The following is a 12,177-nucleotide window of genomic DNA, read 5'->3' as shown; positions in this document are numbered from 1 at the left end:
CAGGAAAACACAGAACATTATAACACTGAAACTGTGGTGTAAACTACTCTTATCCTAAGTAGAAAGACTAAATGATGAACCAACCAAAATGAATAACTGCAACAACTTTTCAAGACATAAACAGTAGAAGAGGATATAAAATAGAAACAACAAAAAGTTAAAATGCCAGGGAACAAAGTTAAGGCATAGAGTTTTTATTAGCTTTCTTTTTGCTTGTTTGTCTGTTTACTCAAAGTGTTATCAGCTTAAAGTAATGAGTTATAAGATAGCATTTGCAAGCCTCATGTTAACCTCAAACCAAAAGAAATGAACACACAAAAAATAAAAAGCAAGAAACTAAATAATATTATCAGAGAAAATCACCTTCACTAAAGGAAGACAAGAAGGAATGAAAGAAGAGAAGAACACAAAACAACTAGAAAACAAATAACAAAATGACAGAACTAAGTCCTTACTTGCCAGTAATAACATTGAATGTAAATGGACTAAACTTTCCAATCAAAAGTTATAGAGTAGCTGAATGGATAAAAAACAAACAAACAAGCAAACAAGACCTACTGATCTGTTCACTACAAGAAACACACTTTACCTATAAAAACACACATAGACTGAAAATAAAAGGTTGGAAAAAAGATATTCCATGCCAACAGAAATGAAAAAAAGCAGAAGACTCTATACTTCTATCAGACAAAATAGATTTCAAGAAAGAAATTATAAGAAGAGACAAAAAAACTCACTATATAATAATAAAGGGGTCAGTTTAGTAAGAGGAATTTTAAATATATATGCACCCAATCTTGGAGCACCCAGATATATAAAGCAAATATTATTAGAGCTGAAGAGAGAGATAGGCCCCAATACAGCAATGGCTGGAGAGTTCAACACCCCACTTTCAGCACTGGACAGATCATCAAACAGAAAACCAACACAGAAACATCAGAATTAATCTGCACTATAGACCAAATGGACCTCATAGATATTTACAGAACATTTCATGAAACAGCAGCAGAATACACATTCTTCTCCTCAGCACGTGGATCATTCTCAAGGATAGACCATATGTTAGGCCCCAAAGCAAGTCTTAAAAAGTTCAAAACAATTGAAATAATGTTAACTATCTTCTCTGACCACAAAGAAATAAAACTAGAAATTAATAAGAAGAGGAATTTTGGAAACTTTACAAACACATGGAAATTAAACAATATGCTCCTGAATCACCAGTGAGTCTGTGTAAAATTTTCTTTCTGTTTTTTTTTTTTGAGACAGAGTCAATTTAAAATTTCTTTCTTTCCTTCTTTCTTTCTTTCTTTCTTTCTTTTCTTTCTTTCTTTCTTCTTTCTTTTTCTTTCTTTCTCTTTCTTTTCTTTCTCTCTCTTTCTTTCTCTCTTTCTCTCTTTCTTTCTCTCTTTCTCTCTTTCTGTCTCTTTCCTCTTTCTTTCCTTCCTTCCTTCCTCCCTCTTTCTTTCTTTCTTTCTCTCTTTCTTTCTTTCCTCCTTCCTTCCTTCCTTCCTCCCTCCTTCCCTCCCTCCTTCTCTCTTTCTTTCTTTCTTTCCTTTCTTTCTTCCTTTCTTTTCTCTTTCCTTTCTTTTTTGAGACAGGGTTTCACTGTATCACCCAGGCCACAGTGCAGTGGCACAATCTTGGCTCACTGCAACCTTTACCTCCTGGGGCTCAAGTGATCCTCCCACCTCAGCCCCCCAAGTAGGTGGGACCCATGGGCATGCACCACCACACCCAGCCAATTTTTGTATTTTTTTGTAGAGATGGGGTTTTGTCATGTTGCCCAGGCTGGTCTCAAACTCCAGGGCTTAAGCAATCCACCTGCCTTGGCCTCCAAGTGTTCTAGAATTACAGGTGTGAGCCACCACACCTGGCCTAAATTTCTTAAATGAAAATTGAAGCACAATATACCAAAACCTATGGGAAACAGCAAAATAAGTACTAAGAGGGAAGTTTATAGCAATAAGTGCCTACATCAAAAAAGTAGAAAAACTTCAAATAAACAACCTAAACATGCATCTTAGAGAATTAGAAAAGCAGAGCAAAAGAAACCCAAAATTAGTAGAAGAAAAAAAATAAATATCAGAGCAGAAATAACTGAAATTGAAATGAAAAAATACAAAAGATTAATGAAATGAAAAGTTGGTCTTTTGAAAAGATAAATAAAATGGACAAATCTTTAGCTTGACCAAGAAAAAAAGAAAGAAGGCTCCAACAAAATCAGAGATGAAAAAGGAGATATTATAATCAATACTGCAGAAATTCAAAGAATCATTAGAGGCTTCTATAACTAACTGAATGCCAATAAATTGGAAGACCTAGAAAAAATGGATAAATTCCTAGACACATACCACCTACCAAGATTGAACCATGAAGAAATCCAAAACCTGAACAGACTAACAAGTACCGAAATCTAAGCCATAATAAAAGGTATCTCAGTAAAGAAAAGCCAGGGACCCAATGGCTTCACTGGTGAGTTTTACCAGATATTTAAGGAAGAACTAATACCAATCCTACTCAAACTATTCCAAAGAATAGAGGAGGAGGGAATACTTCGAAATGCATTATATCAGGCCAGTATTACTCTGCTATCAAAGCCAAAGACATCAAATAAGGAAAACTACCAGCCAATATCCTTGATGAACATTGATGCCAAAATCCTCAACAAAATACTACCAAACTAAATTCAACAGCATATTAAAAAATTACTCATTGTGACCAAGTGGGATTTATCCCAGAGAAGCAAGGATATTCAATATACGCAAATCAATCAATTTGATATATCAACAGAATGAAGGACAAAAGCCATATAATCATTTCAGTTGATGTGGAAAAAACATTTGATAAAATTCAACATGCCTTCATTTTAAAACCCTCAAAAAACTGGGCATAGAAGAAATATACCTCAACATAATAAAAGCCATATAGTATGACAGACGCACAAGTAATATACTGAATGGGGAAAAACTGAAAGCCTTTCCTTTAAGATCTGGTATATGACAAGGATGCCCACTTTCACCAATTTTATTCAAAATAGTACTCAAAGTCCTAGCTAGAGCAATCAGACAAAAGAAAGAAATAAAGGACATTCAAATTGGAAGGAAGAAGTCAAATTATCCTCATTGCAGATGATATGATCTTACATTTGGAAAAACCTAAAGACTCTACCAAAAAGCTATTAATAGAATTGATAAACAAATTCAGTAACATTGAAGGATACAAAATCAACACACACAAACCAGTAGCATTTCTATATGCCAACAGTGACTAATCTGCACAACAAATCAAGAAAGTAATCCCATGTACAATAACTAAAAATAAAATAAAATATATAATAATTGCATTAACCAAAGAAATGAAAGATCTCTACAATGAAAACCATACAACACTGATGCAAGAAATTATAGAGACACCAAAAACTGGAAAGATATTCCAGTTCATGGACTAGAAGAATCAATATTATTAAAATGTCCATACTATCCAAAGCAACCTACACTTTTAATGCAATCCCTATCAAAATACCAATGACATTCTTCACAGATATAGAAAAAATAATTCGAAAATTATATGGAACCATGTAAGACCCAGAATAGCCAAAGCTATCCTGAGCAAAAAGAACAAAATTGGAGGAATCACATTGTCTGACTTCAAATTATTCTACAGAGCTACAGTAACCAAAACAGCAGGTACTAGCATAAAAACAAACACATAGACCGATGGAACAGAATAGAGAACCCAGAAACAAACTTTGTGGGAAACAAGTTTACTGCGCCCAGGCTCTGGAGCCAGGCTGTCTGTGTTTGAATCGTGGCTTTGCCATTAACCTTGGGTAAATAGCTAAATCTCTGTGGACCTTAGCTTCCTCATCTGTAAAATGGGGGAATAAGGATACTTCTCTCATAGGGTTATATAAATGAGTAAATGACGTGATGGATGAAAAGGGTTTAGCAATAGTGCATGTATGAGGCAGGTTAGATGTTGCAACTATCAAATCCCATAGTGTAGTCATGATGGTAAGGAGATGAGGTGAACTGTGAGCCAGCCAGTAAGCATGGCACATAGTATGTCTTAGCTTGGTAAGTGTTAATTTTTGTTTTCACATGTGGTACACAGTACGCATGCAATAAAAATTTGCTGGATCAAGTGAAAAAAAAAAAGCAAAAGTTATACAGAAGACACTGAATTTTCTGGGAAGCCCTCCTTCCTCACTCCAAACGTTCCTCTCTCCAAATATTCTTCTTTAACTGATTGACTTTGTTGAAACAGGCACATTTGGTTATGAGGGGAAATATATGGTTAGAAGCTTAGGAAATTGTGACAAAGGATTTTCCATGCTTTCAGCAATAGGAGGCGTAGTCACCCAGTGTGTTAAACTTTGTAAAAAGGAATTGTGGGACTGGTTTCGCCCCTGCCCTGCCTCCCTAGACAGAACCAAGAGATGACCGTGATTAGAAATGGTACCACTCAGCAGCTGTTCTTATTGGCTGGCTCACAGTTCACCTCATCTTACCATAATGACTACATTGTGGGATTTGACAGTTGCAACATCTAACCTGCCTCAAAAGCTCTTCCTCACTTCCAGGGAGTTCCACTGTCCCTCCCTTAGTCTGGTGTAAGATGTAACCACAGCTTTAATTATTAGTCTTGAGAGAAACAGAGAGGCGGTATCACGACTCCATCTACTCAGCTATGAATGAACAACCCAGCTCTTTACGACTAACTCCCAAAACAAACGTCAAACCCCAAAGCATGAATAAAATAGCTATATTCATCATACAACACAACCAGGACATGCCTCCTTGTTTTTGCTCCTAGTGCAATATTTTTACATTCATCTAAAGCTTGAGTACAACTTTTCCTGGTACTTTCTTCTGACTCATGAAAGCATCCACTTAATCCCCTGTAGACAATAGAGGATTTAGCTGTAATTGTGGAAAAAGCATCATCAAGGTTGCTAAGCAGCAGAAATTGGTTTATTGGAAACAACTTTCTGTGAGGAAAGCACCTCTTGTTTTCCCAAAGATTTGTGTCTTCTTGTTGATTGACTTGCTAAGTGAATCTGCAAAGGATTTTCCCCTTATACCTATGGGAGGACTGGGAAGGCAAAGTGGTAGAGAAAGACTCAGTGTTAGAAAGTGGATGAGGCACTCTTAAGCAATTAAGGGACCATGTTTCTTCTGTCCAGAAACCTCTAACTAGGAAACCTGAGGCCCTGCTTGGCTGTGTGTCCTTTGCCCTGCTGTCAGTCCTCATTATGGGCTCCACCAGGATGAGGAAGGAACTCAGAGACAGAGAAGGGACATGTGTCATGCTGGGATGGCGATCAGTCAACCCAGGAAAGGATGTGGACTTAAGGTATTCCTAGTGGCTTGAAGTATCACAGTTGCCAAACTCATTTAGTTTAATTATCTAGACTAGCAGTTATGCTCATGGGACCATGAAGGTAAGAAAAACAGTAAAGCTACCTGTGTAAGTGTATGGGTTGGGGGAAAACCATTGGCATTTATTGAATGATTAATATGTGATAGTTTTAAGCATTTTTTGTGTACAAAAATTAATACTATTAGTTTAACACTCTTTAAAGATGAGAAACCAAGGCTCTGAGAGGGTACATTCATGAATACAGTTACTGTAAGTCAGCAGGGATGGAATTTGAACCCTGGCAGCCAACACACCTGTCTGCTGGACTATCCAGGCCCTCAGTCTTAGATGATTGTGCCCATGGGAAAACTATGGCCCCAAGCTGCTAGATCTTTCCTTTTTTTGAAAGGTGGCAGCTTATCTGAACTTTTAATGAAAAATATCTGAATTTTTAAATTGTTGGCAACACCTTTAAAATTTTTTTAATCTTATTTCAGGTCAACTACTGAGTATAAGCTGAGTGTAGCATAGGATTACTTTCTTCTTGACCAAAGTCATTAAGTCATTGCTCAAGCTGCAACTCTGTGAGTATGTGGGATAAACCTGGACCAAGGAAGGGGAAATGTAAACAGGAACCCACACCAGTTACATTTCAGGAAATAGCCTTTGAGGAAGCTTGGCAATATTGGGTTATCAGAGGCAGTTTGATCTCCTAGGCTTTGCTAGTTTCACCAGAAACCTAGGGAGACTGTGGATCAAGATTTCAGATTTGTGATGGAGTAGAGTCTAGACCTGCCTGTTTAGGCCACAGTGCTATAATCCTATAGTTCAAAGATTCCCAACCAGCCACATAGTGGTATGTAGTCAGTGGGTCACATGTGAGCTGAAATACTGACCCTCTCAGTCCTCAGGAGTCTAGGTAGTTTCAGTGGTCATGAGGCCACTCAGGTGATCATGTGTGGCCATAAGAAGATTCTCCCCTTTCAATTGAACCTATGTTGCAGATGTTATAATTTTTAATAAATGCATGACGTTAGAAAGTTATGAAGTTAGAAAGTTGTGAAGCAATACTATGGTCTGTTTCCTATGTAATATGGATTGTCCTGACTTACCCATCAAGTGAATGGGATCTATATCTCTATATAAATTCTTCAGTGTAACTTTTCTGCTCTTCTGCTCGTCTAGATAATAGGATATCCTCCTCCGTATTTTTTCCAACATATTCATGAAGGTTTTCTTTAAAAAAAAATTCACTACATTTCATTCATTCATCGCTTCTAGTTCTCTTCCTGACCACAAATATCACATAGCAATTCACTGCTATCTAATATCAATTCATTCAATCGCGGTTTGTTTAGAAAGGTGCCTGGGTGAGGGCATGGGGCCTACCAGGGTGACCAGCTTGTCTCAGTCTGACAGGAATATTCCTGATTTTAACACTGAAAGTCTTGTGTCCCAGAAATCTCCTCAGTCCTGAGTAAGCCAGGATCGTTGGTCACCGTAGGTCTAACACACATGCAGAGTTGTAATTACAGACAAAAGAAAGACCCTTCTTTGTATGAGTAGGTGGTTTGGGGAGGAGGGAAGGAGGAGGAGAATTTGGCTTCATATGGATAGGTAGGCGTAGGGATGATGGGGGTATTTCACACAAAATAACCTCATATTTTCTTTACTGAATAGACACAAGGTCATCTGCAGAGAGGAAGGTGGATCGATGGTAGAAGAATTGTCACTTAACAAATCCTACTTCTTAACACATTCTTTTAAAACAACTCAACAATTTAGGTGCATTTATATGCTTTGCATGAATGTACTCTGTCATTTCTATGAGGAAGCAAATTATGAATAACTACAAAAATGAAATGTTTATATATTTATTTTTTCAAAAATAAAAGGCAAATTCCAAAGGTATAATCTAAGATGAGGCATCATGATCACTAGAGGTGCCTGTTCCCATTACTGCCATGCTTTAATCCACTTGCCCTCAACTGTCTACCATCCTCTGGCTCCCCATCCCTCACATCCTAAATAACACACCTGGCTTAAGTAACAATTACTCACTTAAAAGTGGGAAAATATGGTCATTATTGAGGGAGTGTAGCACCAAAATCTGTATCAGTCAAGGTTTTCCAGAGAAAGAGAACCAATAGGATATGTATGTATGTATGTATGTATGTATGTATGTATGTATGTATCTACTATCTACTATCTATCATCTATCTATCTATCTAAAAAGGGATTTATTATAGAAATTGGTTCATGCAATTTTGGAGGGACAATACGCCGCCTGCAAGCTGGAGACCCAAGAAAGCTGATAGTGTAATTCAGTCCAAGACCAAAGGCCTGAGAACCAGCGGGGGAAAGCTGCTGGTGTAAACCCTGGAGTGTGAAGGCCTGAGGACAAGGAGCTCTGATGTCCGAGGACAGAAGATGGATGTCCCAGCTGCAGAAGAGTGGAATCTGAATTGTGGTCCTCAAAGACCCACTGGAGGGCAGACACTGGCAGGCTGTGGGAGAAGTTGAGGATAGGGTGAGTGAAACTCCACAGGTGACCTTGGACAAGTGCCTAAACTTTCTGTGCCTCTGTGTGTACATCTGCAAAGTGAAGTGGTGGACTAGGTGAGCCCCAAGGTTCCTCATGCATTCTAGAATTGCAGCACTTTTTGAGGGATTGTAAGAGGAAAGAAGCAGTTACAGAAACACAATTTTGAAATGCTAGGTCTTGGGTATTTGAAGCCAAGGAATTGACCAGGGGTGTCTGAAAAAAATTAGGATTATGAATAAGATGGAACCAGGCAGCACCCTAAAAGTTTGTGACAAAGGAAGTCTCAATCCTCACATCAGAAGCAAACTTCTCACTGTATACCTTTACATTTTATAAAACATGGTCACATGGAACAATAGCTTGCAGACTGGGAAGCACTTGAACATAATAGTGTTTCATTTGATCCTCATACACTCTTGGCAGATAGAAAGCATTGTTTTTACTCTCTCCATTTTATGAACAAGGAAAATCAGTTTCCAAGTAGTTAAGGTCACAGAGCTGAGTACTGGACTCCGTTCTTATGGATTTCTGTGCCCTCCATAGAGAATGGGGTCAGTGGGGTCTTAACCTTGAGTAGCCATGTCAGAAGTGGGAGCCCTGGGCATAGAGCCTTAGGGACTTACGGAACACACTGTGTCCTCACTGGGCTGGAGCAGGGACTATGGTTGTGGATGCCATAGTTGGTCTGCTTTGGAAAGGGATTCTTTTATCTCCACCAAAGAGGTATCACCAAAGATCTGGGGGTAGCTTGGCCAGTCTATGTGCTGACTCTCTGCTGGAGCTGTCTCCTAACCAGGTCACTGCTAGAGCTCATCTTCCTAAATGTCCCAGTGCCACGACTTTGGTGCTCTAGCTTGTGAGATTGAATCAATCTAAGAGTCCAGAGTCTATGAGGACTCCTTCTCTATTGTATGCTGCTGTCTGAAGCTAAATGCTATTGTACCAGTTTTGTTGCTGTTTAGATTTTTTTTTGTTCCCAGATTATTTTTCCAAAAATAGACCTATGATATATTCTTATACATTTGAATCTAATTAAGAACCTTTTTCTCAATGACATAAATGTGGTTTTACTGTTTCTAGCCAGGCCAGACAAAGATGCCTGAAGACAGATTTCTAAATGATGCTGTGCGCCAATTTCTCTGATCTTTTTAATATTGTAACTAAGGGGCCTTGCTCTGAGATGGTGATTTACGACTTTGACATGCTGTCCTGTACCACTCTCTGATCACTAGGGAATATGTAGAAACTCACCAAAGCAACTGCTCTCAGGCGTCAAAGTGGAGCCACATTGTCCCTTGTAATCTCACAAGGATCCTTATGGGATTCAAGATGATCACATTTTCAGTGTTCTAAGGACTGTCTCCGTATGACCCCAGCCATACCATGCCCATTACTGATGTATTTGACCTGTTGAGCCTCCAACAGCATTGCAGACTCCACTTTTTGTGTTGCAACAGGACTAAGACCAGAAGCGAATGTCCTATTTTTTCCTGCCATTTCTCTGCTGAGCAACAGCTCACCCTTGGAGCTGCTGCTGCCTAAAGAACAGGAGAAGATTCAGGAATGCTAACAATAGTTACCTACAAATCCCATGCCATCTGCCCTTGCCCATTGTAACAGCCTCGCCACTTGGGTCAGTAAGAGTCCATACTTGCTCAGTACATCTTTGTGCTCACTTCAGCTGTGGGCTCTGATTTAAACATTCAGCTCAGGGGCTGCCTCTTTGGTGCATGTCATAATCAGGAGAAGAATGCTCTCTTTGGATTCTGGAACTGACTCCATTTGTAGTGAAGAGTTTGGGGAGCATCAATAATGGGATGGCAGCATTCATTCATTCATTTATACCTCTAACCAGTCTTCCCTCACATAGTGGTTGAGTACTCAATACGTGCCCTGTGCTTAGCTGAGTACTGTTCAATGGTGAACAAAGAAGACATGGTCTTAAGGAGGAGTTCCTATTTCAACAGAGTAGCCCAAGGAACTTCAACCACTTTTGCTACAGGTGTATTAGTTACTGCCAAGAGTCTGTAAGTGTTCATGGGCCTCATTAAGCTCTGCCTTCCTTCTGCTTTTTGGAGCCTGGCCTTTGGTTGGCCTTGAATGAAGAGTGGGGCCCCCAAAGTACCACTGTCAGCACTCTCCAGGTGAGTATTATCCTGGGAGGGGCCAGGGCATGAGGAGGGCCAGGGCGTGGGGCCCTCTGAAGGCTGTGTCATCCCAGGCTTCAGCCACAGAGGTTTTATTATGGAGGAAAGCTGAGCTGTGAGCACGTTGCTAGGCTGTGGCTATTTATTTTTATAAACGAGCCTTGTGCTTAATTTAGAAACCTGCTTTTTCTTTTTCTTTCTTCTTTCCAGCATCATCTGGCTGTCTGGCACCATCAAAGAATTGCATTTCTGACCCAAGAAGAGCTTATGGGTGGATGGGGGTGGGATGGAGGCTGGGGAGAGGATTGATGCCAGCCAGCTGCCTCACGGGGTGCTGGAAACACGTGGCCATGCCATTAGCATCCTGTTCGGCTTCTGGACCAGTTTCATCTGTGACACCTACATAGTCCTCCCCTGGATCAGCAAGATAAAAGGCAGCCCTGATGTTAGTGCCTCCTCTGATGAGCCATACGCAAGAATCCAGCAGAGCAGAAGGCAATGCCACGCAGAAGAGGACCAAAGTCAGGTGCCAGAAGCAGGTGACATCTCCACTCTCAGTTCTTTGGAGGAAGCTATTTTAATAGAACCACTTTACTGCAGCTATTTTGACATGAGGATATTTTGGTATGGCTCAAAAATTCAGCCGATAAATGTTCAGCTTTTTAAAAAATAAATGATGAGTAAAATAGGCATCTTGCAGGCCATCTGTGAGCTTCACCTCAAACTTGATCTTCACCCCCCTGCATTGTCAATCTTACCTCCAGGCATCAAGGGTATATGGATTGGGAACAGATGAAGGAAAGGACTGGTATCAAAATGAAAGAAATAGCAGGTCAGGACTCCAGGAGAGTTGAGGGTCTTTTAAAGTGAAACAAAACAAACAAACAAACAAAAAAACAGGGTCAACCAAATTCAGAAATCAGGTAGAAGTCAGAGAAGGAATGAAAGATGGGAAATTGGTTATAAACCAAATACAGCGAGTCTGGATTTTGGCTTACTTGTTTTGAGGCTGCTGTATCCAAACAGTTGTGCTGGAAGAGCTGCACGAAATTGTTGGGCAAGAAATAGTCCACTCATGATTCAGATAAGCTCATTTTGCCTCTTCCATGGTCAATTCCTGACTCATAAATGTCTATACATTTCACTTTATGGCTTGTGTGAGCCTCAGTTTCCCCACACAAAATGCAGATGATGATGTCGGCCCTTCCTCTTTCCCCACCTTTTGCTCTCCTTCCAAGTGACATGATGAGGAATGAGCCAGCATCTTGTAAACTGCTCCAGGCCACCTGGAGAAATGTGCTTGCGTAAATAGTTGGCATTAGTATACGTGAGTCTTCCATGAGTAAAGAATTTCAGAGTTGGCAGCCGTCTCTGCCTGGTGATTCATGTGGGCACAATGATGCCCTTAGCTACAATGTATGGTGTGGGTGATGAATTTGTTCTTGTCACAGCAGAGGACTGAGTATTCTTTACCCAAATGCTATAGATTGAGTTTGCACATGGGAACTAGATTAGCTCTGAAGAGAGTTGAAAGGAACCTGACATTTCTGCCTGCAATCTAGAGTTTCATTGTACAAACAACCGCAGCAGCACATTTGTGCCCAACCATGGCTTCCCTTTGCCAGCAAAGAAAATCTTCTAAATTCTTCTGCCATTTGTCAAACCTGCCAAAGTCCCTGGAGGCAGTTCTGGTATAACTGAAGGTGGAGAAAGAGAATATTCTCTCTACCAGGTTTCACTACTTCCTGTGTTGGTTGTTCACAAGGGGAGAGCTTCTGCATCACAGGATGAAGCTTCGGTGATTTAGATGTGGAATATCCTTCCAGGATTAGGGCAAGGAGGCCCCAGCTTCCAGAATCCTGTCCTGCAGCCTCCGTGTGGCTGGGCAGCGGCCTTCCTTTGAGCCTTCAGGGTGGAAACGAAGGACATGTGTGTCTCTGCAGCACCTCCGGCTTTCGCTCAATCCTATTTTCAGAGCCAAAGCGCCATCTCCTCTGGTACAGTTAATCTTTGTTCCTGCCACTGACCCATCTATCTTTATTACTTTTCACCACGTCCTGGCCTTCAGATTTCTTATGGATTTCTTTCTCAGGCATTGTGTTTTGATTCCCTCCTCACATTTAC

At 40.2% G+C, this 12,177-nt stretch overlaps 1 protein-coding gene across 1 annotated transcript; it reads left to right on the top strand.

The window, feature by feature from the left end:
* The first annotated feature begins 5,413 nt into the window (after nt 1-5,413).
* Nucleotides 5,414-10,743, top strand: SMIM2 (small integral membrane protein 2). Its single transcript, XM_055244350.2, has 4 exons — nt 5,414-5,443; nt 5,859-5,945; nt 9,909-10,050; nt 10,264-10,743. Exon 4 carries the CDS (start codon nt 10,340-10,342, stop codon nt 10,724-10,726), a length of 387 nt encoding a protein of 128 aa, XP_055100325.1. The 5' UTR covers nt 5,414-5,443; nt 5,859-5,945; nt 9,909-10,050; nt 10,264-10,339; the 3' UTR covers nt 10,727-10,743.
* The last annotated feature ends 1,434 nt before the right edge of the window (nt 10,744-12,177 follow it).

The sequence above is a fragment of the Symphalangus syndactylus genome, chromosome 15 (assembly GCF_028878055.3).
Source record: "Symphalangus syndactylus isolate Jambi chromosome 15, NHGRI_mSymSyn1-v2.1_pri, whole genome shotgun sequence".
NCBI lineage: Eukaryota > Metazoa > Chordata > Mammalia > Primates > Hylobatidae > Symphalangus > Symphalangus syndactylus.
This window is presented reverse-complemented; position numbering and strand designations above follow the sequence as displayed.

Excerpts from the sequence above, each read along its gene's own strand:
- SMIM2 (XM_055244350.2), top strand. The coding sequence starts at position 10,340 with ATGGAGGCTGGGGAGAGGATTGATGCCAGCCAGCTGCCTCACGGGGTG.